The 27155-nt window shown below is 46.3% G+C and overlaps 1 protein-coding gene across 1 annotated transcript in view; it reads left to right on the top strand.

The window, feature by feature from the left end:
- ZDHHC13 (zDHHC palmitoyltransferase 13) overlaps positions 1-27155 on the top strand; it is a 322174-nt gene that overhangs the window by 195623 nt on the left and 99396 nt on the right. The window contains exons 9-12 of the mRNA XM_086959524.1: positions 13768-13901; positions 18685-18785; positions 25259-25383; positions 26652-26714. Coding sequence (XP_086815650.1) covers positions 13768-13901; positions 18685-18785; positions 25259-25383; positions 26652-26714 — 423 coding nt within the window. The remainder of the gene's footprint in view (positions 1-13767; positions 13902-18684; positions 18786-25258; positions 25384-26651; positions 26715-27155) is intronic.

Here is a 27155-nt window from a genome sequence, read left to right as displayed (position 1 = left end):
CAGCATGCAATGAATGCTGAAATTGAAAATGAAATATATAAAGTAAAAAACCACTTCATTTGATAAAATAAAAAATCATTTAGTAAAATTCTAAGGCGTGGTGCGGTTCATGACGAGACATGAGATTGTAAAGAAAAAATAGATAAAGTGTGGTAAAAATAGTAATATGAATACTAAATAGGGAATACTTTGTCTTTATTCCCTATTACTACAATTAAGAATATATACCGTAGAACCAAGGTACCAATTTCTTATAAATTGATTCAGAAATTCAGACCCCAACACTCACTCCCAGTGCAAGTGTTTATGCAGCTGATAGGCATGATGGCCTCCTGCATCTTCATAGTCCCTCCCGCGAGGCTACACATGCGTCCGCTTCAGGGGTGCTTGGCACAACAGTGGAACCAGGCTCAGGGACATCTAAAGGACCTAGTGTTGGTGACCGGTCGTGCACACAACTCTCTGCATTGGTGGAACACACAAAACCTCTGCAGGGGACGACCGTTCCAAGAGCCTGTTCCACAGATAGTGCTGACGACGGACGCATCTCTTCAAGGCTGGGTTGCGCATGTCCTCCATTATACAGTGCAGGGACTATGGACGACGCAGCAGCAGAATATGCACATCAACCTGCTGGAACTGATGGCAATCTTCATGGCGATGAAGGCGTTCAAATTGCATTTGTGCAACAAAGTCGTGCTGATCCGGACGGACAACATGACTGCCATGTATTACATCCAGAAGCAGGGAGGGACACACTCTCCACAATAGTCACACCTAGCCCAAAGCATGTGGAAGGGGGCCATTCAAAGAAACATGTTCCTCATGGCGGAACACCTCCCAGGCAAGAACAACCAGATAGCGGACCTGCTCAGCAGGCACAGCCATCAAATGCACGAGTGGGAGATACATCCCTTGGTGCTACAACCATATTTCCAGCAGTGGGGTCATCCAGAGATAGACCGATTCGCCACAAAGGAAAACGCAAAATGCCAAACCTTCACCGCCAGGTTCCCACACACGCAGTCTCAGGGCAATGCGATATGGATGAACTGGTCAGGCAGATTTGCGTACGCTTTTCCTCCAGCACCGTTCATACCGCTGGTAGCGCGCAAACTGCGGCAGCACTCAATGACACTCATCCTAGTTGCTCCAACATGGGCAAGGCAGGCATGGTACACCACGTTCCTTGAACTTTCAGTGGTGCCTCACCAACGACTGCGACTCACACCCAGTCTCCTCACTCAAGGCCGTGGAGACATTCAGCACCCAGATCCGCAACAGTTGAGCCTTGCAATATGGCTCCTGTGGTCATAGAGTTTGGCTACCTGAACCTGCCTCCTGACTGTATGAGCATTATCAAGGAGGCTAGAAGACCTACAACCAGGGCGTGCTATGCGGCAAAACGGAAGCGTTTTGTCATTTATTGTTCAATAATGACATAAATCCGCTAGATGCATCAACGCAAAACATTATGTTATTTGTTGCATCTACACAGATGCAATCTGGCATATAGTTCCATCAGGATACATTTAGCTGCAATGGCAGCTTATCTTCTAAACAGACAGCACCTTTCCCTTTTCAGAGTGCCTGCCATTAAAGCTTTTATGGAGGGACTCAAAAGAGTAATTCCTCCCAGACACCCGCCTTCACCTGTCTGGAATCTAAACATAGTTCTCACCAGACTAATGGGACCACCTTTTGAACCTCTTCACTCTTGTGAGATACAATTTCTGACATAGAAAGTGGCCTTTCTAGTAGCGATCACATCGCTAAGAAGAGTTAGTGAGCTGCAAGCCCTAACTATTCAGGAGACTTTCATACAGATTCATGCTAATAGGGTAGTGCTGCGTACCAACCCTAAATTTATGCCTAAGGTGGTGTCACAGTTCCACATTAACCAAACGATAGAACTGCCAGTATTCTTCCCAAATCCAGATTCAGTGGCAGACCGAGCACTGCACACACTAGATGTTAAAAGAGCTCTCCTGTATTACATAGACAGGACAAAAGATTTCAGGAAAACTAAGCAACTATTTGGTGCCTTCTCTCCACAGCACAAAGGCAACCCCATTTCCAAATCGGGTATAGCCAGATGGATTGTTAAGTGCATATAGATCTGTTATCAAAAGGCTAAACGCACATTAACAGTTCCCCCAAGAGCGCATTCCACACAAGTTAGGGGCATCCATGGCTTTCCTAGGTAACATTCCTCTAGAGGATATATGTAGAGCAGCCACATGGACCACCATATATACCACCATGTTCGAGGCATGTGGGCTGCTAAATTCATATCTTTGCATTAGATCGCCACCTAGTGTTGGGTCCGGATGATCGCACATTGTTGTCCTGGAAGAGTCTTCGAAGTATCCTGAGATGGGTGGCTCCTCCCCTGGACTACAGTGCGCATGGGCATCGGCTCCATCCCCAGATTGTTTTTTTCCGCCATTGGGTTCGGATGCGGTCTCGACGTCTCTCCGTCGGAACCGAATAAACATCATTTTTTACGGCCAAAAGGCTTTGGGTTCTTCACGTCGGTATTGTTTGCGTACGGTCTCGAGTTTCTTCCGTCTCTCGGAGCCGGAATCACCGGAGTTTCTTACAACTCTTCGGACATCGAGGCCTTCTCATCGCGACTCGACACTAAGTTCCCAACATGGAGCGGAGTCCGTTTAAACTCTGTCCGCTCTGTGGGTCCAAATACCCACATATAGATGTACACCCGGTATGTAATAAGTGCCTTTCGCCAGACCATGACGAAGGAAGTTGCCGGGCCTGTGCGAAGTTCAGGTCGAAGAAAACTCTCACGATTCGGCGCGCGGTGCGCCTTGTGGCCAAGCAGGCGGCCCCGGATCCAGATAACATCTTCGGCGACCAAGAAGAAGAGGACCAGAGCCATCATCTTCAAATCTCCCCGCCTGAGACGGAGGTCGAGGCCGATCCGGAATATGACGACGGCGGAGTCGTGGGTCAGGGCCTTGAATACGTCGACGAGGTAGGGGACGACGCGATGGTTTATGGGGCCGAGGAAGATAGCTCAGGGGACGAGCTATGCCCCGAAGTTGAAGAACATCAGGAGGGGGTCGCGGGATCGCCTGTCGGCCTTACCCAAGACCCTGTAGCGCAAGCCACGGCCCCGCCTGTCGGCCCGGCCACGGACATACTTGCTGCGCCTAGGGTTTCGAAACCGAAACTGAAAGCAACGGTCTCGACTGCACCTAAAATGGCCGACCCGAAACCGAAACCGAAAGTGAAGGACTCGAACGTCCCTAAGATGGCGGTCGCAACGGCAAAAACAAGTAAACCGGCGGCCTCATCGACTCCGTCGACCTCCGGTCCGCAGAAGTCGAAGAAACACGGCGATTCCACAGGGTCGAAATCGGCGCCAGAGGAGAGATCCTCTAAGAAGGGTGGCACGCACAAGACAAGCGCGCCGGCGCCGGCGAAGCCTGCTAAAGCAACCGACACAGCACCGGCTCCAACGGGGACATCTGCGCATCGCTCCAGGGACTCGGGGTCGGCGCCGTCCATCCCTCTAAAAGACCTACGGAACGTCGCATCCGAAGGCAAGGCCACCACGTCGGTGCCAAAGACATCGGTCACCGACGCATCTCTCGTGGCTGCTTCACTACAAAGAATTAAGGACAAGGTTTTTTCCTCGTCGACGCCAACGCCATCGACGCAGAAGGCGGCAGATGTCCCGGTCAAGCCGGCAAGCAAGCTCCTCTTCCTTCTACCGCCAAAAGTGGTGCCAAAGGCCTTTTCCTCGAAATCGACGCCAAAGAAGTCGGATTCTTCTACGGCGGGGACATCTTCGGGTCAAGTGCTCGACCCCGAAGAGGATTCGGAGTGTTTTATAGACGCGGACACGGGGAAGTTAACCCTTTATAAAAGAAAGATCACTTCGCAGCCGGTGGAATCCTACGTCATTCCCCTAAAGAAGAAGAAGTTTCCACAGGACGCCTCTGTCCTCATGGAACCTATTCTGCCTCCTCTGGGAAGGAGCCCAACACCGTCTCCAGACCACTCTGACAGTGGGGACTATGGTGAAGATGAACAATACACGTTCCCAGTAAATGAACCTGATGCACAGCCAGATTCTTATTATGGCATTGGGGACCAAGGCAACCAAGATGTGGGGCAAGACCCACAGTCCTTCAGTACACGTGCATCCCCTACGGAGGATTCTGCAGGTTTTCATGCACTAATTGAGAGGGCAGCTGCTAATCATGATGTGGACATGCATGCTGACCCAGTTGAGGAAGACTTTCTATTCGACACGTTTTCAGTTTCGGAAAGAAATGTAAAGACACTGCCTATGCTCAAAGGGGTCCTCAAGCATGCTGCGGACATCTTTAAAGAGCCTACCAGGGCGAGGGTGGTCAACCCACGTATTGAAAAAAAGTACAGACCAGCGCCTGCAGACCCTGCATACATTCGAGGACAGTTGCCGCTTGACTCCTTGGTGGTAGCAAACGCACGCAAGAGGGCCAACTCCCAAACAACGGGTGAAGCTCCTCCCCCGGATAAGGAGTCCAAAGTGCTAGAGGCAGGAGGCAAAAGAGTGGCTGCACAGGCTGCCAATTTCTGGCGTATTGCAAATACACAGGCACTACTGGCACGTTATGATCGATCACATTACGACACACTAGAGCAGATTGTAGAACACCTGCCTCCGCAGTTTCAAGAAGGCACCAAAATGATTATACAAGAGGGACAACTGATCTCCAACGCGGCCATAAAGTGCGCACTTGATGTCGCGGACACAGCCGCTAGGGCCGTTAACACCAGTGTCATGCTCAGAAGACAGGCTTGGCTCCGCATATCGGGGTTCAAACCTGACATTCAAACAACCATACTTAATCAACCAGTCAATCCGGATAGACTGTTTGGTCCAGATGTTGACACCACCCTGGAAAAGATTAAAAAGGACACTGAAACTGCTAAATCGATGGGGGCCCTACAATCTCAGCAGTTTCGGGGCAATAATTTTCGTCGCTCAGGTGCCCGTGGAGTCACCAGAGGACAGATGGGTCAACAGTCACAGTTCCCTAGAGGTGGAGCACAGTCCTCGTACCCCAAACAAAACAAGAGGGGCTACAGGGGAAACAGCAACAAAGGACGTGGCAAAGGAGGCAACAATTCACGCTCCTCTGCCCCAAGCAACCAGTGACTCTCTGTCACTGCCCCCCGACCATTTAACACCTGTCGGGGGGAGAATACAACAGTTCCTGCCCGTCTGGACCAACATCACCACAGACAGGTGGGTGCGACAGCTTATCCAGTACGGTTATTGTCTAGAGTTAAAGTCCACTCCACCCAACATTCCACCAAGGCAAAGGCCTATGTCCGCAGAGCACTTGCACTTATTGCAGCAGGAAGTGTTGGTGATGCTGCAAAAAGGGGCAATCGAGCTCGTGCCAGTGGGGGAGGAAGGCACAGGGGTTTATTCTCTGTACTTCCTCATTCCAAAAAAGGATGGATCTCTACGGCCAATTCTGGATCTCCGTCCCCTCAATCTGTACATACTGTCAGAGCATTTCCACATGCTCACACTGCAACAGATTCTTCCTATGTTAAACAAAGGAGACTTCTTAGCAACCTTGGATCTCAAGGATGCTTATTTCCACATTCCGTTACATCCGTCCCACAGAAAGTACCTCAGGTTCACTATCCAGGGCACGCATTATCAGTTCAAAGTCCTACCCTTCGGAGTCACAACTGCCCCAAGGGTCTTTACCAAGTGTCTGGCGACTGTAGCAGCGCACCTCAGGAGGCAGAACATCCATGTCTACCCCTACCTCGACGACTGGCTCGTTCAAGCCAGATCGGAGCAGCAGTGCGCCGCAAACATGGCGACTACCATTCACCTCCTTCACGACCTGGGTTTCTCGTTGAATTACCCGAAGTCACACCTTCAGCCGGCACACGTCCGGCAGTTTCTGGGTGCGACAATCAACACCCTGACGGCCTCGGCACAACCAAACCAGGTCAGGATAGACGGCATGCAGTCCTTAATACAGAAGTTCAGACCGGGACACTCGCTTCCAGCAAGAGTGTTCATGCAGTTGATAGGCATGATGGCCTCCTGCATCTTCATAGTCCCTCACGCACGGTTGCATATGCGCCCGCTCCAGGAGTGCTTAGCAAATCAGTGGACACAGGCTCAGGGACAATTAACAGACCTAGTGTTGGTTACCAGTCGGGCATACAACTCTCTGCATTGGTGGACTCCACACAACCTTTGCAAGGGCCGACTGTTCCAGGAGCCAGTGCCACAGGTTATCCTGACAACGGACGCATCTCTCCAGGGATGGGGAGCACACCTGCTCACTTACACAGTGCAGGGACTATGGACGACGCAGCAACAGAAGATGCACATCAACTATCTAGAACTGATGGCGATCTTCATGGCACTCAAGTCCTTCATTCTACATCTGTGCAACAAAGTGGTGTTAGTCCGGACGGACAACATGACCGCGATGTACTACATCCAAAAACAGGGGGGCACCCACTCACCACAGCTGTCTCACCTGGCTCAGAGCATGTGGAAGTGGGCCATTCAGAGGAACATCTTCCTCATGGCAGAACACCTCCCGGGGAAGGACAATCAGATGGCGGATCTGCTCAGCAGACACAGTCATCAAATGCACGAGTGGGAGATACATCCATCGGTACTCCAGCCGTACTTCCAAAGGTGGGGGCGTCCAGACATAGACCTGTTCGCCACAAGGGAGAACGCAAAATGCCAAAGCTTCGCCGCCAGGTTCCCACACCCCCAATCGCAGGGCAATGCGATATGGATGAACTGGTCAGGCAAATTTGCTTACGCTTTTCCCCCGACACCCCTGATACCACTGGTGGCGAGGAAACTACGGCAACACTCCATGACACTCATCCTAGTTGCTCCAACGTGGGCGCGCCAAGCATGGTACACCACGTTCCTCGAGCTCTCAGTGGTCCCGCATCAAAGACTGCGCCTCACGCCCAGACTTCTGACGCAGAACCATGGAGAAATTCAGCATCCAGATCCGCAACAGCTCAACCTAGCGATCTGGCTCCTGAAGTCTTAGAGTTTGGATACCTGAACCTACCTCCTGAATGCATGAACATCATCAAGGAGGCGAGGAAGCCGTCAACCAGAGCATGCTATGCCGCGAAATGGAAGCGTTTTGTCATTTACTGTGCAAACAATGACATAAACCCGCTAGATGCGTCTATCCCTAACATCATTTGCTATCTGTTACACCTTTACAAGTGCAAACTAGCGTACACTTCTATTCGGATACATCTATCCGCCATCGCAGCTTACCTTCAGAATAGGCAGCATCTCTCAGTCTTCAGGGTGCCTGCCATTAAAGCGTTTCTTGAAGGCCTGAAACGGGTCATTCCCCCAAGAACACCGCCAGCTCCCGTGTGGAACCTCAATGTGGTCCTCACCAGGCTGATGGGACCACCGTTTGAGCCAATGCACTCGTGCGAACTGCAATTCCTAACGTGGAAAGTTGCTTTCCTAATTGCCATTACGTCACTAAGACGCGTAAGTGAGTTGCAAGCACTCACGATACAAGAGCCTTTCATCCAGATTCATCCAAATAGGGTGGTACTACGTACTAACCCCAAATTCCTTCCAAAGGTGGTGTCACACTTTCATCTCAACCAAACTATCGATTTGCCTGCATTCTTCCAAAATCCACAAACAGTGGCGGAGAGGATGCTCCATACCTTAGACGTACGGAGGGCATTGATGTACTACATAGACAGGACACAACACTTTAGGAAGACAAAACAACTCTTTGTTGCCTTCTCACCACAACACAAGGGCAACCCAATTTCCAAAGCAGGAATAGCCAGATGGATTGTTAAGTGCATCCAAATCTGTTATCATAAAGCCAAGCGCACTTTAACAATACCCCCAAAGGCACACTCCACACGCAAGTTGGGGGCATCCATGGCTTTCCTTGGAAACATTCCTCTAGAGGATATTTGCAGAGCAGCCACGTGGGTTACACCACATACCTTTACAAAACACTACTGTGTTGATGTACATTCCAAACAGCAAGCGGCTGTAGGACAGGCTGTTCTCAAGACACTTTTTCAGGTTTCTGCAGCTGGCACGGGCAACCGCCGCTGATGGAGGGACTGCTATGTATTCTATGCAAAGATATGAATTTAGCAGCCCACATGCCTCGAACTGAATATGCTACTTACCAGTATGCATCTGTTCTTGGCATGTAGGGCTGCTAACATTCATATCGCCCACCCTCCTCCCCGGTGCCTGTCGCAGCTGCAGATATACTATTGTATTCAATCATTAGCATGGACATCCTTTACACTTGCCACTCCATCCTCTGCCACAATGGCGAAAAACAATCTGGGGATGGAGCCGATGCCCATGCGCACTGTAGTCCAGGGGAGGAGCCACCCATCTCAGGATACTTCGAAGACTCTTCCAGGACAACAATGTGCGATCATCCGGACCCAACACTAGGTGGCGATCTAATGCAAAGATATGAATGTTAGCAGCCCTACATGCCAAGAACAGATGCATACTGGTAAGTAGCATATTCAATATACATTCACCAAACACTACTGCGTTGATGTACACTCCAAACAGCAAGCTGCTGTAGGACAGGCTGTTCTCAGAATTCTTTTTCAGACTTCTGCAGCTGGCACGGGCAAACACCGCTAAGGAGGAAACTGCTATTTATTCTATGCAGATATGAATTCAGCAGCCCACATGCCTCGAACGGAATATGCTACTTACCAGTATGCATCTGTTCTTGGCATGTAGGGCTGCTGACATTCATATCGGCCGCCCTCCTCCCCGGTGCCTGTCGTAGCTGTAGCACTCAGAATTATTCTCAGGCATGGTCATCACTTACTGTATCATACTCCATCTCTGCCACAATGGCGAAAAACAATCTGAGGATGGAGAGGATGCCCATGCGCACTGTAGTCCAGGGGAGGAGCCACCTATCTCGTGATACTACAAAGACTCTTCCAGGACAACAATGTGCAATCATCCGGACCCAACACTAGGCGGCGATCTATGCACAGTTATGAATGTCAGCAGCCCTACATGCCAAGAACAGATGCATACTGGTAAGTAGCATATTCCTTCATCTTCAACTGTGGAGAGTCAAGATTCCCCCTCTTTAATTTTTTGCTGAAGCATGGCAGAGTTTTTGACGAAGCAGAGCCACACCCATTCTGACCTCTCCGATTTTAGTCTCTACTGCCGCTTGAGAGGTCTGTGTGGCTTGGAGTATAATGGCAAGATGGCTGGAGGAAGAGATGGGTTTGTCTCCTTCTGCATGTCCAGAGTGACCATTTGTGGGTCCATTGGTGTATTGATCCATACAAGTTCGTGTGGTCGCAGGACGTCCTGGTTTATCTTTATCGGGATCACCGGACGTATGGTTCCCACGGTGCGGGGAGTGTGATCTGCTTGCCATGTGTTCACAGCAGTGCGGGCAGTAGCCACCGTAGAGCATAGCAGTTCAGCAAGGTATCTAGCCCAGGGCACACCACGTAGATTCCCAAATGTCACGAGGGGCAAACCGTAGCTTTGACGTTTAAGAACGGGAGAGCATTGTCCGAGGGATCCAACAGACCAGTCAAGGGCCAAGCGCAGGTTGCGCCATTGAGAGAAAGATCCATGCTTCTGCCACGCCGTTTCACCTCCAGAGTGGAAAGCTCTGCACCACTATCCATAAAAAAGACCAAGACACTGGGGGATTTAGAAATCTGCAGGGGGGACGGTATGGCTCCGCGCCGGCCTGGTAGCCAGGCACTACTGCTGGAGGGGTGTGAGGATTTTGGTGACCAGGTAGGTTCAATATAAAGACACTATCCTACTCCTCCAGGCACAACTGAGCATAAAGAGACACAACCAGGCAGGCCCCCTTAACTCCAACCCGTTCACTCAGATCCAGTCCCCCAGATAGGGTTCTCCTGTGAGTTTCGCTGCCTGACTATATGAAAAGGGAGGGACAGGCAGAATTCAGTACCCCAGGATCAACCACCACCAGCAGTAGTGTGGAGACTTCTTAGTCAAGTAGATAGACCCTTAAAGCCTCCAGCCAATTCCCCTCTACCTAAGCATCCCGGGCCAGTAATGGTGCTGTCCTTGGACCTACGTCTCACAGGGCCTACTGTAGAGTTTGCACAGTGGGAAAGGAGCAGGATATCCAGTTAAAGGCTCCCCAGGTGGGACTGATGAGGGGCTGCGGCAACAGAGCAGGCAGCTGATCCACGGACTTCGGCAGCGGCCGATGCAATGCGGCAGGGCCCCGCCTAACCAACCCCCAAACAAATCAATTCCCGTGGGTCAATGCAGCAAGCCTGATCAATCCAGGCCAATGGTATCGATGATGGTGGTCCCTCGCCCCACAGGTCCCCTTGCAGGGCAGGCACTGGAAAGAACAGGAGCCGCAGGACCCCCAAGCAGTAGACCCAAATGGGTTGGGGGGGTGTCCGTGGTAGCAGAGCAAGCTATCGGGTTCAGCCTCAGATAGCAGGCGACGCCATGCAGCAGAGCCCTGTCCCGCTAGCCAGCATGCAGATCGGTCCTCAAGGGTTGCTGTATTGATGCCCAATTCCCCTAGGCCGGCGGGATCAGCGTTGGCAGGTCCTCACCCCGCAAAGCTATCTGTAGGGCAGACACACGGGAAAGCGCAAGGACCCCAGCAGTTGGCTTCCCCAAGCAGGCCCAAGAGGGTGTTCTTCCATCAAAGCTAGCAGCTGGGCTACGGTTTTAAGAAAGCAGCTGATTCCGCACAGCGGGCCTTCGACTTATAAGCAGGCATTCTGGTCAGTCTCCGGGGATTTGTACACAGCGATGTTAGCATATCATGAGATACGGCCTGGTGGACTGCCTACGGTTATCCGACAACAGTGAATCAGATAAATGACGGATTGTAGGAGTCATTGCGGAGCTGTACTAGAAAGCGACCGCCATGATGGCCCTCTAAGCCATACCCCAAGCAACATTTAAAGATACTTATAATTAAAATATGCTTTCTTGATGAGTGTTTGTCATGAACATCCTAGAAATGTGTCACTACATACTTGAATCACAAATATCGAAAGTATTTGACAAATGGTCAGCATGCAGCAAGGATTCTAATAATAGTCACATAGTGAGATAGTGCTTTGCATGTCCTTACAGTATATGCAGAACAACAAAGAAAGCTGATTTCTGACTTTGCTACCAGGCATATAAGCATCCACGACTTTATACAGGCCTGTTTCCTTTAATATCAAACATAAAAAGCATCCACAAGCCAGTATTTCTGGTAAGTGTGTGGTATGCTTTTACATATGAACATTTTCTTCCTCACATGTGCAAGTAACCCATGTATAGGTATGTAAATACCAGAAATACAGGCACCTATGTACTCAACCAGACCACGCATGATGCACCCACGCTAACCTTTGATAGGCAGCTTCACTAATAATGATGATACCCCTCATCTAATCCTAGTTCTTACCTGTCAACGTTGTATCAAGTTTGAAACATTCCTTTGTGATGTCATCTATCCACGAGGCACCAGAGACCCTGGCAGTGGTGCTTTTATTGAAGAGCACCTAACTCTGAGTCACAGCTGTTGGACGCCTTGTTTAATTTTCTGCCTTCCCCGAGCTCCATATTTCCAGCCGAAAAATGGTGAAGCAGCAGCCCAGGTCACCATACGATAGATATTTCAAAAGGAAGCGCACAGTGCCTTCACTTGGGTAGCAATCACCCCTGGTAGAACAACACTGAATACCACAAGCTTGCCAACCAAAGAACAAACTATGGGTACCATGGCTCTGACTTAATGGTTCATAGACAAACTTCTCCTTCAACCAGACCCAAATGCAATAAGAAGCCTTACTGTTCCTCCTTACAAATACCCAGGAAGCTAAAGGACACTTATTTTCTGCTCCATTGTTGAGGCAGGTTCAGAAAAATCCCAATGCGCACAACTGCCTCTTTATAGAATTTAGACACTACCTTCAGCACCGGCCCAGGACCTAATCAGACCATATGTCCAGTACGATCAAGACATTACCTAATGCAGAAGAAACACAGGAGAGCACAGGTTATTTATGGGTTCAAGAGACTAAGAAAGGCATCCATTAACCGAGCTCCTAATTAAGAAATAGCAAAATGCTGGGAGATGTTGTTCTCCTTGGTGGCAAAGACATCCATCACTGTGGAGTTTCTGAGCCATCCCAATGCATATCCCACAAGATAGGCAAGAAAAAGATGGGAGAAAGGAAGGGTCATTCTTAAAAGGATGTTGGATATTATATGCATTCTACAAAGTGTAGGACTTAATGTTGTGTTATCATTGTCTATATTTGTGCAGTATTGTTTTGACATATTAGGGACCTTATTTGATGCATTTTGGGGCCTTTTTAAAGTTTATATCTGGTTAACATAAGATACAATTAGATGGTAATTGCATTTCCTAAATGCCCATTTTGCGATAGTCCTAATGTACATGCAGTTACCTAATTGCAAACAGGAAATCCCGATCTGTGATTTCCAATTATGCAGGTCTCAGAAAGGCAATTTCTACTGGGTAAAAGTCTAATTTTGCGACGCCGCATATGCCTTTCGCACATTCCAAAATGCAGTTTTGCATTTCTTAAAAGCCCGATTGATACCATTAAGAAATGCAAAATTGGTTCGTACATATGGACCAGAGTCTGTTTAAGACTATTGCATTCCCATTTCACTCCTGTTAAGACCTTATCCTCTCTAGTATCAAATGACCTCTTACTTCTGACCTGTTTGTTATTATAGTGGTAAAGGCAGCTGTATCTTTAAAAACATGATCCAATATTTTATTCATGGGGACTTGGTCAAGATCCCTTTTGAATGCAGATCAAGAAATGGCGCAAGTTGATTGGGGTTTTTAGTCCTGCTGTCTCCAATGTCCCAGCTATAGCTTTTTCTGAAAATTGCCTGGGTATTTATTTCTGACTCGGGCCAGACTTCCTCTCTGTCATTTCTCTAGTGACCCCTGCATCATCAAAAAGTATGCAAGATGAATAGTTTGTCGAATCTGAAAGTAACTTTCCATATAATTATCCTGAATTACAAAGTGGAAATCCAGTAGGTGCCCCTTCCTTACCCATAAGGATCAAACAGCACAAAGTTGAGGTGCATGACCTCATAGAACTTCTTGAGTTGGGCAGAGGGTCGCGCCGACTCTAGGAAACTGAGATGCATGGAGCGCACCCAGGCGCAGGCTCTGCAGAGAAGCAAGGCCTCGAGCGCTGCTGTTCTCCTGCCTCGTCTGCAACTTGTACCAGCGTGGAGAAGTCTAAGAACAATTTGACTTCTTGCTCTTGTGGGACTTACACAAAAAACATTTAAATAGACCTGCAGCAGTCTCATTCAACGAATAGGAGCTTTCATTTTTTACGAAGGATTCTGGTTTAATCAGTTGTCTGCCAACCAAAAAACGAAATATTTACTCTGAATTCAATAATTTAATGACTATGAAAATGTGCATAATATGAAACATAGACTTTGTACACTCAGGAATCCCAGATCAAAGTATTATAAGAATGTGTTAGTCCAGGTAAAGCAATTCCAAGTACTTCTATTGCTGTTAAAGAAAAGCAAGTTGTTGATGATCAGCGTACTGTGCTACGTTTCCAAAAACTCTTCTGTTATTCTTTTTCTACTGATGTTTGAACTCTGCTACAACGTCACCTAAAATTAAAACATGTAGTGTACTAAATAATGCAATTTGTGTTTCGCAGCTGTTCCTGCTGTTGCTCATCTCCCTTTTCGTGATGTGGTCTGTTGGATTTATTTTGGACATGGAGTCAGATTCCTGGCTTTTGAAAGGAGGTCTTTTCACAGCTTTAGCTATTTCAACCCAGTTCCTGGCCAGGTTTGTTGTTTTACCGGTGTTGAATTTTTTATGCACAATCTATTACTCTAATAGGGATAACTCTATGAGTAGAAATTCCAGGTTTCATTGGGACCATCTTGGTAAAATACGAATGATAGCAGTACCATTCCTAGATCACCCTTCCCACTATCTATTGTTTACCTTTGCTGTGATTTTTTTGTCTATAAGGAATTTGTGAGACTATAAAAATGCAGCTATTTGTAAATAAGTATTTGAAATTCCACTTCTTTCTGAAATGTAGTTTGTAAGGATTTAAATTTATTGAGGTGTTTTATGGTGCGTTAGCTGGAATTTCAGTCTCTTAATAAGCTTCCTCTGAAATTACAACATCATTACATAAAGGCCAGACCCCTCTCAGTGCTATAACTGGAGAGCACTGTCCACTCCAGGGTAGGAGAGGGCTTTCTCACCACCACTGAATCAGATAACCATTGAAGCATTGGTCCTGTCTGTTTCAAGTTCCATTTACATTCTCTGCATTCTCATCTGACGGAACATTGAAACCAACTGCTGAATGGCCACTCAAAGTACATTCCAGACTGGTGAAAATCGGTTCCAACCTTGAGACGGTAGGCATGTTTTCACCTCTTTGTAGGGGTGCCCCTTCAGCAAAACTGTAGATTACAGCTAATTTACGACATTGCAGAGATTGACCATACCAGAGCAGATTATCTAAGCAAGCATCTCTGCTTGTCACATAAGTGGGAAATTCTCTCATAAGCCTTCCACCCCACTTCGAGGCAATCATCCACCAATAGGAGCATTTGCAGCTCATCTGAAGTGTGACTAGCTTGCTTCGTAGATGTGCAGGGTACTTGGATTGCTATGGAGCTGACTGATGTTAGATAGTACAAGAGTGTTATGCGTAGCTCATCTTATTTGGAGGATCCTGCAGAAAATTGTCAAGAGCAATAGTTCACTTGTCATTATACTTGCACCTACTTGTTCTCAACGAGTTTGGTTCTTGGACTTACTCTATCTTCTTTAGAGGTTCCAGACTCCTCACATTCGTAGGAGATACCTTCTGTACATGGATGGAAAGATAGTATGGATCTCTCCCTTTCATCTGTTTGAGGTCTTGGTTCCTGAAAAAAAAGCCAAGCCTAGAACATCTAGTTCTGTGTTCAAAGCACTCCAATGTCGTGGCAGCTTCTTGAAACCTCTCCACAAGTTTATAGAACAAAAGCAATAGCTAAGGATCTGTCACGGGGCAAAGTATCAGCCTGCTTAGCAAATTATATAATGTCCTTTGTGCATCTCCTGGTCAAGATGGGGGCGCAGATGAACTCCTGCCTGATTTGTAACTCTCCCATTGTGGGCTACTGAAATACGACTGTACTCCATGGCCCAAGAGGTAGTTAAGATACACTTTGCAGGGATTTATACATTTTTTTATTGCTTCTTAGGCATCTCACTGCTTTTTGGAACCGGAAACTGGTCCTGCTCTGATTAATAGACCTCTCAAGGTGATGTCTTCCTGTAATAATAAACGTTCTTTGTGGAAGACTTTCTTTTTAAGATTGGCCAGTCACATAAGTGATCTAGATGCCCTTTGCATAGAAGGATCTTATATAGTTTTCCATCAGAACAGTGTTGCTCTTTGCACTCACCTGAACAAAGCTGTTGGTTAATTTGACATTCTTCCTGCATCCCTATACTGAAGAGATATTGCACAATTTAGACTTAAAGCTTGCCTTACCCTTCTATCTGAATCAAACTAAAATGTGGGTTAATTTCAACAACTTTTTATGACCTTTTAAGGCACTGTTTTTGGCTAAAAACCTACTCAGGCCATCATTGCCTGGTGGATAATGTCTTCAATCACACATTAATAGATTGTAATGAGCCCAAACTGCATCCAGTCACTGGGCACACCCTACAAGTGCTGACGAATGGCCTTTTGCTGTCAGAGCTATGTCCTAGGCTGTTAGGTTGAATACCCCACAATCATTCTGCCATCACTTTGTGATCAACAGGACAATGCAAGATTTCATCAAGTCCTAATTTGTGGTTTGCTGCCTTCTCTCTCTTTTATTCCCTGCTGCTGTGGAAGTACACATATGGTTGAAAAAGAGACCGAATGCAAGAACAGAATGAAGTTGAATTTATCGTTACTCTGTTATCTATAAACAATAGGCGCTTTCCTAGTACTGGCTCCATCATGCTCATCCCCCAGTCTCTGTTCATAACACACAACAATGGACACACGGATGTAGGCACGCTACCTGTGGTGCATACATGCATTCACTGTACTTAAAAGCTCCGTAACTGAATCACTATGAAGGTATTTTTATCCTTCTCCTTAGCTGCATTTTCTTTGATGTTCATAAAGTGTAGAATTTTTCTGTGCAGCCTCAGAATCCAGTAAAGCATTTTAAATAAATGCATCTTCTCATTATTTTCTATTGCTCCCTTATGAAGTGAGATATTGCCATTGACGTGGATATTATTTGGTCTGCTGTGGTCAGTAAGGGAAAGATGCACTCCAGTCACAAACTTAAGCACATGTGGGCTTTTGTTGAAAGTGTAACATTAATTGGTATCTTGGGAAGTTGGGCAACCTGCCGCTGGAAGATATGTTCCTGCTCAGATTTCCTCTTCTGTGGTCTCTCCTTTCTTGGATGCTCTTGAGGAGGTGCTTGCGTTTCTGTTGGTTGATATGTCCCTGTTGTAACAGACTTCAGTTGTTTAGGCTGACATATTTCTGCAAGTTGGTATTCTAATGACTTTGTAGAGCTTGAAGCACTGGTGCAGAGCTGGAACTCTCCTGGAGACTCACAGGAAACAATCGTGACAGGGCAGCTTCTATTACCTCCCTCTGCAACTACACAGGCAGATCAGGCTGGCCTGTCATTTCCACATCATGGATCACATTGACCAAAGCTACAACTCCTCTCCGGAGATCTTTGACAATGTTAAAGAGTTCTCTTAGCTCTCTGCCTGCACTGTTGCCATTGTCTCGACCCCGATCAACTCTATGTATTCCAACTTTGCACTTCAGCATCCCCCTACCCCGGACCAACTTCCCTTCCTGTTCTACCAGTAGTTGCTTTCTTTCCTAGTTTACATCTATCACATGCAAGATGATAAACAAATTGCTAAACTTCACCAAATCCAAAGGGCCTGATTATCCATTACCACAGTTTAACTTTTCACTCAGCCCTGACACTGGGGGGCCACCCGTCTCCACTCTTTATAATGCAGCTCCTTGTTTCTGCTGAAGTCCCCTGCCTACAAAAACATGCTAATGTAATTCAACTAATTGAAAAGCTCAACTTTAATCCTCAGGTTCTTTCGAATTGCAGGTTGGTATCCCTCATTCCTCTCCATGCTAAAGTCTTCGAAAAAGCAGGCAACACTCAATTGTCCTCCTTTCACGAAGAAAGCTCCATTCTGGACTTGTCCCAGTCTGGCTTCAGAGCTACCCCCAGCACCGAGACTGATCTGATTGCTGCAACCAATGACATCAGTCGTACTCTAGATCAGGGAGCCTCCGTGGTCCTGATTCTACTTGATCTCTCCATGACATTCAATACAGTCACCATTCTATCCTCCGTTATCTTTGAGAGCAACATCTGTCTGGATCCTCAAACCTGGTTTCCCCTTTTCCTTCCGTAAGATCTCTGTTCATCTTTCTATCTCCTTACTGGTCCGAACCCTCCGATCTCATCTGCGGTGTTCCCCAAAGCTCCTCTGTAAGCCACACTGTTTAATGTTTAGATGGCCCCTCTCTGTAGCCTCATCAGGAAACACGGTCTCAAACTCACCTCCTATGTAGATGATACACAAGGTATTGTGTCCATCTTCAACTATACAGTGTCCACTGTAATAGATTCAGTACCTTATTGTTGGATGTGGCCAACTGATGTGTGAGTACAAGTCATGCTCTTTGGCAGCACCACTTCCTTTTGGGACAACAGCTGGTGGTCACTGACTCCGTCTCCCCACATACCCTAATTCCTCTGTCAAAAACTTGGGATCATTCTGGATAGTAATTTCACAATGGCTGTCAAGTTAAGATCAGTATCAGCTACCTATTCCTGCATTCTTAAGATGATCAAAACATATTTCAGTGATTTTTATTGTTTTTGTCAACTCATGCAAGCCTATCAAGCTAGGCCCTTATAACCAGTCTCCTGTTTTATTTAGCAGCATGTCTTCACATATTTGCAAAACTGTACATTTAATACCATCTATTCTTTTTCACATATTGTTGTTATTGTATGAGCAACAATCCAAGGCAGAAGGTAATGGTATAAATGAACATACAAAGAAATCAAAATATATCAGGCTTCTACATTTCTAACATCACACCCTCCGTGTTGGAGTAAAGAATTGTGTTGTAACATCTATGAATTACATGTAAAAAATAGAATAGATTTAAATATTAGGTAAGTTTACAATACCTTTGAAACTAGCATTTATTATTAATTAACACCTGGCCTCCCTTGTGAGGTAATAAGGTAATAAGTGTACTTTCTGTTCACATACGTGTATACACATTTCACCTCACGCACAGCGTGATGTGGTAAAAATACAATCTGTAGTTGTGGTGTGGTATTGTGTGTGGCCTCTCTAAATGTGGCAAGGCATTAAAGAAATACCTGTGGTTGGTATGACTGCATGAATGATGCAGTTTCTAGCACACGCTATGTGTTTCAGGTTAAAGAAGCTGCCAAATTACTGTTATAGATAACTAACATGCTTCCTTTAGCCACAGATCCTGGAGAAACATTTCAATTTAAATCTGCTTTTCTTCTAGACGCTTTTTGGGATACAAGAGCCAACAACTTTTGCCAACAGCGTTTTTCGTCAGTTCAATTTTCTGGATCTTCATGACCTGGTTTATTTTGTTCCTACCGGATATCCTTTTTCATTGCCAAGCATACCCCTGAGGAACAGGAAAGACAATGAATGAATACATTCTTTTGCAATAATAGTTATGTTGGTAGATAATGGCTGTATCATATTACAGGTATAGTAGCTACTGGGGAAATGTTTGACTGAAAAATAAAACTAGATATGTTGTATAGTTCTATACATTGATGGTTGAGCATTGTTTGCTTCAGTGACAGTTGGCTGATATGACCCTTTAGATCACAGTATTCGTACAATTACACTATAGTGGTTGATGAATCCAACGTTCCTTTGTGAAATCATGACATGTGATTTAGCGTCAGTATACTCAATATAACTTACTTTTTGCATTCCAATGTATGACACATAGAAATGTAACATGTTGTAATAGCCCTGACAGCAATGCTAGAAATTAAGATATTTTTAGTATTGTATAACCCTGCACTACTTGCCTCTGAATTTTTAGTAGAATTCCTCAGTGTTTGCCCGCGACTGGATCCAGTCCTTCCTCTCCGGCCATCCTCTCTGAACCCACCAACATCATCTTGGGAGTACACCACGGGCTCGGTATCGTATCCTACGCCGACGACACCCAGCTCATCCTCTCGCTCATGAGGAATCCCGAGGATACCAGACTCAGTTTCCAGTACGGAATGAAGAACGTGGCAGACTGGATGAAGGACAGCTGCCTGAAACTCAACTCCGAGAAGGTCAGAGGTCCTCATCCTTGGACCTTGCACCTCCGCCTGGGACAACACCTGGTGGCCCACCGCCCTCGGAAATCCCCCCCCCCCCCCCCCCCCCCCACCCCTACAGACCTCGCACAATAAACGCTGTCTCCTCCACCACTTTAAATAGCCTGCGCATCCTCTGTAAGACCTTCAAATGGATTAATTGAGGAAAGTAGAATGACCACTGCTCTTGTGTTAACACACAATGAAAGGAACAGAAATTAAGAATGCTCCCTATAAATTCTCAGTGAACAGAATTATAACTGATCGATCTAGAAACAGCATTTTAATTTTTGTTTGTAGTAGGAATAAAAAGTCCTGGTTTCCGGTGTCTATAATTTCACTGCAGTACAGCATTTTCGGTTGAGGACGTAAAGGCTGCGCTTGCGCAGTCTCCGGTCGGAGATTTAATGATTTGGAGTATTGGGGCTTGAACCCGCCTCTCTCCTCCTCTCTCCTCCATTGGCTGGCTTCCTAAACGGAGGCCAGCCATTGGAGGAGACAGGCGTCACTCCAAACAAGCCCCGTCCCTTTCAGATTCGGGGGCGTGTTTTTGGTCTTCTTTCCACCTGTGACATCATCCGTCGCTCAGAACGCCAAAACATGCCCCCGAATCCGAAAATGTTAGGAGCTTTGCGGCCGCCATTTTCCTGCTCTTTACGATGAGGTAGGCCGCTGCTGTCTCGTTCTCCGCCGTATCTTTTTCCCGCCCCCCCTCCCGCTGTCCGTGTCTTTGTTCCCGCCCCCTCCCGCTGATTAGGTCAGCCGCTGCTGTTCTCGTTCCCCGCCGTGTCTTTTTCCTGCCCCCCTCCCGCTGTCCGTGTCTTTGTTCCCGCCCCCCTCCCACTGATTAGGTCGGCCGCTTTTGCTGCTTTTATTGTTTGGTAATTCTATCTGATGGGGGTGTGTCTATTCGGGACTCCCCCCTGTATTCGGATCCCATGGCGGGTGGTTGTATCAGAGGTTGTGGCATGTGTACCTATGGAGTACTGCATGCCCCTTCTCACTTGGCAGGCGCTGGGAGCGCTTTATTCTTTCCCTAGCGCCTGGGAGCGCTTTATCTGGTCACTAGCGCTTGGGAGCGCGGTATTCACTCCTCTAAGCGCCTAGGAGCGCTTATTTGCTAAAGCCGGTGCCCACCCGGCATTGCCCCGCTAGGTTGCAGCCTCGAGGGGGCCCACCTGTTTTATTTATGTAGGTGGACGGGAGCCCACCCCGTACTAAGGAAAATAATTCATTGCCGGCCCTGGGGATCGTGGAGGAGACGCTGTGCCCGCCTCCCTGCTCAGTGCCGCTCTGCCATTGGCGGCCCACCGAGACAGGAAGCCAGGCAGACTCCGTGAAGATGTGGGCGGGGCCTGGCCGTTTTCCGGTGTCCGGAGAGAAGAAGCGTGCTGGCTCCCCCGCGGGGCTCTCCAGAGGATGAGAGCCCCGCCCGCCGCCACTACCAGCACCCGGCCCCCAGAAGCAGGACCGGGTGAAGAGGAGGGCGCCGCCCTCGCCGAAGAGCAGCGCTGAAGAGAGCCCGGTGAGTAAGGGCTCCCCCTCCCTCTTGTCCAGGTCCCGGAGTAGACCTACGGGGCGCTCCAGCGTGAGAGGGCATTGCTGTCATTGAAGCCAGAGGCCCCAGGCACACGTTCAGGTTCCGTGTCCCCCGGGCGGGACTCCACCGAAGGCATTCTTTCTACAGAGCCCAGTGAAGCTCTAGGGGGCATTCATTAGTTCCAAGCCCACAAGGCTCTTCAAGTATCCCGGGCACATTTCTCCTGAGTCCCCCGAGGGGGGGACTCCACCGCCTGTGCAGCCCGCATTGTGTTTAAGCCACAAGAGGCTCAGGATTTTATTAAACTATCTTCAAAACTCCTGAATAAGGTTACTTTATAAAAATGTCCACAAAGAAGGGACCTTCACATTCCCCATACGGCGTCTTAGCAAACTAGCATCCCCTCTAGATATGTCTCAATGGCACATTTGCTGAGCTGAACCCGACTGCAGGGCAAGCACTAATTAAGGCTCCCCACAGTGAAATAAGTTAGGTCACATATTTCAATTGCTTCATAAAAATGGCAGTACATTCTTACTTTTCCGCATATGTATCGGTAAAATTTCTCATGTCAGCTGTAAGCAGCTCCTTTATTTAGCACAGTTGTTTTTTTTACTATTCTTGCTGGTAATTGTAGCCCTGAACTCGAAATGGAAAATACAAAACTACAAATAGCACAAATGAAATAAACAAAGGACTAAGCAGACTATAATGCTCAACACTGACCAACCGGAGATCTTTGAAATGAGGACCAAGGAAGGGTGAGGTTCATTTTGCTCACCAAAAGGTTTCTGACCTAGCGAAAGTGATTCCAGCTAGCACCGTTGAGCATTGTTTGCTAGACCGGTAGTGTCTGGGCTATGGTTATCTCTGGCATCTGAGACTACTCATGCACAGTGGTCACTGTCTATAATATGTGCCCTGATGGACTGTCATAACAGTAGGTTGAATAATATGATTTCTGTGAGATTACCATCCAGCAGCAATCACTATGCGCTTATTTGTCATTTAGAACATCTTTGGGTACTAGCACTTGAATGTGTTCCATCTCTTCTAGGAACATTTGGAATGTCTCCTCCATTGTCAGCGCAAGGAATATTTTCATCAAGGTGGCATGGATTGCACCTTTTCTTCGTTTCGTTGGGCGATATGTTGTACAGCTATTCTTTGCTCTCTATATTATTCATTGTATATTCTCCTGTCTCCGTGGTCTTCACTTTTTATCATTGTATTTTGATCATGTTTATAGTTTGAATTTTCCACAAGCAAGATGTCTTGAGCCTGTCTGAGTAGTGTTGCCTACTTTGTTTTCTGTAGGTAGCAGATCCATAGCTTGCTTTGCCTTGCTGTAGGTAGGGGATGCGTAGCTTACTTTACCTTGCTGTAGGTAGCAGATGCGTAGCTTGCTTTGCCTCGCTGTAGGTAGCAGATGCCACATAATTAAATCTTCCGTTGTTGCATAGTGTCAGTGGCCCTGTGTGTTGGTTGTTCAAATCGAATGTACAAAATTATTCTCCAGGTTTTTCTTTACACATTAGATGGTGTAAATACAGAGGAATGAATGTAGAAAATGAAATTGTCTCCCTGGCTTTGCCCATCCTCTGTGTGTGTTGGGATCTCTGTGTGTGTGTGTTGGGATCTGTGTGTGTGTGTGTGGGGGGATCTCTGTGTGTGTGTGGGGGGGGGGGGGATCTCTCTGTGTGTGTGTGGGGGGGGGGATCTGTGTGTGTGTGTGTGTGTGTGTGGGTCTCTGTGTGTGTGTGTGGGGGGGGATCTGTGTGTGTGTGTGTGGGGATCTGTGTGTGTGTGGGGGATCTCTGTGTGTGTGTGTGTGGGGATCTCTGTGTGTGTGGGGATCTATCTGTGTGTGTGTGTGTGTGTGGGGGGGGGATCTCTCTGTGTGTGTGTGTGGGGGGGGGGATCTGTGTGTGTGTGTGTGGGTCTCTGTGTGTGTGTGTGTGTGTGGGGGGGATCTGAGTGTGTGTGTGTGGGGGGGATCTCTGTGTGTGTGTGTGTGGGGATCTCTGTGTGTGTGGGGATCTATCTCTGTGTGTGTGGGGATCTATCTCTGTGTGTGTGGGGATCTCTGTGTGTGTGAGGGGGGATCTCTCTGTGTGTGTGTGTGTGTGTGTGTGTGTGTGTGTGTGGGAGGATCTCTATGTGTGGGGGGATCTGTGTGTGTGTGTGTGGGGGGATCTCTGTGTGCGGGGATCTAGGTCTGTGTGTGGGGATCTCTGTATGTGGGAATCTGTGTGGGTATCTCTGTGTGTGGGTGGCTCTGTCTGTGTGTGGCTTTTTTTGTAGGTGGCTCTATGTGGAGAAGTGTGGCTCACTGGTAGACCCTGCAGCAGAGGTCGGCCCGGGACTAGGGTTCAATTCCCAATGCAGCAGAGTCTTGGGTCAACGTCCGCGGACTCGATAATTCTCGCCTAGGTGCCTACGCTAACCATGGGTCCCACTCTGCAACCTTGGGCAATAGCTTGCTTAATCTCCACAACGGCCCTAGCAGCGCCGGGATGCCTGGCTTCACCTTGGGGGTGCCCTCTCACAGGGAAAGCCAGGACGGGTTCCCCAGCAGTATACAGCGCCAGGATGCCCCGAGTGATGGGGTAACAGTACGCTTTACAAGTATACATTCATTTACATTTATGTGAGGGTGGCTCTGTGTGTGTGAGGGTGACTCTGTGTAGGTGGCTCTGTGTGTGTGGGTGGCTCTATGTGAATGACTGTGTATGTGTGTATGGGTAGCTCTGTGTGGGTGTAAATGCAATAGGTCATGCATATGCGAGTGATTAAGCTATTGGCATTGTAAATGACAATGCCATTTATTTAAAAAAGATTAAGCTATTGCAATGTAAATGACAATGCTATTTATTTATGATTTTAAAAAAATAATAAAAAAATGTCATGAGCAATGCCAATAGCTCTACCTTTAATAATGCCCAGACCATTGCATTGTAAATGCTTGTTTTCTTCCCTGACTGATCATGACAAGTTGTAGATCCTACTAGTAAAAAGTTCCCTGTAAGAAATGGAAGCTAGGTATTAGTAATTTTACCTCCCGCTCGTGTTCTTTGTAGTCAATACATTGTTCAGGGTGACAGATGCGGCAAGAACATGTGCTGAATATTTAATTGTTATGACTTTCTAATGATTTGAAGATCTTTTCAAACTAGAACCATCACAACACTTTCTGAGATGTAGAGTCTGATTAAACAATCATGCCATTGCAGAGCAAAAGGTAAATTGGGAAACGCAAGACAGTAATCAGAGCCCTACATACAGCATGCTGAAATGTGATATTGATATTACAGGAACATATAAGCTGCATTTTTTTTCCAGTCTATTTCTTATTCCCCTTTCTGGAGCGACCCATTTTAAGTTCACTTGATATATTGTTATGTGTGGTTTGGTTTCAGCAGATAAACCCTTCTTTAAGTGTTGAATTGAAAGGTGTATGTAGCTGGCACCATAACCTGACTTATCAAACTAATTGATTTCAATCTCCGCTCCTTACGAACTGGGGGACTTACTTCTCATCTTGGTGCATAAAAGGTCCCTTGTGCCCACCACCTCTATCCTTCAAACCTACACTTCTTTTCTTATCTTATCACTCGGCATATTATCCCCTCCTGGACTAACATTTGCTGCTGAAAAAAACTTTCAAACTATAGCAATATTTTTGAGTATTTCAAGAATCACCCTATGCAAAATTTAAAATCTATAGGTTTTTCATTTATTTTTTTAACCAAAATATGGATCGCATTCTGACTAAGTGAAAGATAGACGTAGATTCATGATGTGAGTCCTGAAACAGCATTTTCTGAAAAAGTCACATATAAACCACCATATAAGAGTAGGTGCAAAATGCTTTTAATCTTGACAGGAGGTTAATAAAACAGATTTGAAAAATTGTTCTCTCAATAAAGGATTGTATTTAAAGATCTATAGGTCCTATTTGCAAGATACAACTGAGAAGCTTGTATAGTACAAAATATTTACATGACTGCTGTATTGCATTCAACTTATCTTCTACACTTCTGTAATGATATCTAACAGAAGGATTTAATATTAATCATATGATTTGTTAAGGAAAACGTACCTCCATGAATACTGTTAAGCTTAATATTGATAGTTTTACTGTGTTTTGCATCCAGGAGGAGACTTGTTTAAAATGTTTGTATATTCCTTAACTTGAACAACACATTTGGCCGAAGTGGGTTTTCAGATCCCATTCGTTCTCAGCACTACCTTGCTTCTCTACCTTTTCTACAAGACCTGGAGGACGGACCCTGGATTTATCAAGACTTCAGAAGAAGAAAGGAAGCGGGTAAATATATTTCCTTCTAAAAACTGGAAAAAGACTCCAACCTTGAGTTTTTTGCCCTGTGTCAGCAAGTAGTATGTAAGGAATGCATGTATTGAAGTTTGTCCCATGATTCTATTTTGTATTTCTACATTTTGTACTTGTATGACATTGTATGCTATGGCCTAGTTATGGTGGAAGTGTGTTCTACCTAACATAATAAGGTCCTATCATAAATTTGTGACTGAAGGTATCTAATTGCTTATGTCATATGAAAAAACATCAGTAGTCCAGTATAGCATGTTATTACAAGGGCAATGTCATATCACAGCAACATTCAACAGTAGGAGCCTACCACATGACTTTGTGATTGATAACAATCAAGTACTTGCTGCACCGGGTTCAGGGAGAAATGTGCCCCATCCAGCTAGTGGAGTTCTGACATTGGGATAGATCTCAAGCTCCGGATATCTTTTTTCCAGTCAGATGTTTTGGTAAGTCTGGCGCCCACGCTGTCAACCTCTGCTTCTACCATCCTTGATGAAGTTAGGACAGTGTGCTGAGGAAAACCAATTGTGTGGCCAGTGTTGTACTACTTCTGGTATACAGGAAATGTGTGTACATCTCCTGCTGTTCTTTGTTCCTAAATAAAGTAGTATAGTAGGCGGCAGGAGACTAAGAAGAGGGTGGAGGTGTCCCCATAAAAGTAATTTTGAAAGAAGGAATTGGTGGTAGAATAACATTACTATGTTTAGGAGGAACAAAATATTTAAGGACTAAAGGTGAGAGGGGTGGGGAGAATAGAAGGAACAAAAACTGAAGGGCACTGGTGCCGCTAGGTGTCTTGTGATGCTTACTACTGCTTGCCAGGTGGATTGGAGTGGAGTAATGGGATGGGACGAGTAGCTATGGGGTTATATATCCCTACCTCTTATCACAAGTGAAGTTTGAGAAACACCTGCATCCCAAAGAAAGCCAAGCATACTCTCTCCTCCCATTGTTTCATAATCCAAGAAGGATAGACATGTGTTCTGTCATCTTATTTGTTTGTGCTTACAAATGTGATATGCGTGGCCTTTCGGCTGTGCCAGAGCACTCTGATAATATTTCTATCTAGATCTGCTAGCAGAATAAATGGGTTTTTACAATAGAATTTGGTATTAGTATAATCTAAACGCATCTTTCTTGCACGCTCTGTCTTGATATATTTTTACCACAGGTGCTACGTGCTGTAATGTGTGTTTTATTTATTGGTAAAAGACATGAAAACATAAATGTTGTGTACCTTTCAGACCATTGTTACCCTTGCTGAAGCCGGCTGCTTGGACTTCAGGATGTTTTGCACGTCATGCCTGGTAAGTGTTGCATTGCTGGATTTCGGTCTCAAAGCAGTGTTGGCTTTGTGCCTTTAGAGCTTCGTTTGAACTGGTCTAGTCTGGGACTGTATTCTGACACTCCACAAACTCTTATTTGGAACAGCTCGACTGCAATGCTCCCGTATTACATGGCCTAAAGAAATATGACGTTTGTTACCTTCTTGTTATAGTTGAACGACTCAAGAATTGTTTGTTAATGTTTTGCAGTCTTGTACACACGTCACAAGCTAGTGGCAACCCACTCAGCTGTGGAAGCCTACCAGTTTGTTTGGCATACCAATAGACTAGAACGCTATGTTTAAAAAACATATAACAAGTGATGCAAAAATAGCAGATTCATGTATACTTAAAACCGAAAAGATGCTTTGAGAAGGAAGAAACTGATGAAAAACTAGTATTAATATCGATTTGTTTTAAAGC

Source organism: Lissotriton vulgaris, chromosome 2_2, assembly GCF_964263255.1.
Source record: "Lissotriton vulgaris chromosome 2_2, aLisVul1.2, whole genome shotgun sequence".
Taxonomy (NCBI): Eukaryota; Metazoa; Chordata; class Amphibia; order Caudata; family Salamandridae; genus Lissotriton; species Lissotriton vulgaris.
This window is presented reverse-complemented; position numbering and strand designations above follow the sequence as displayed.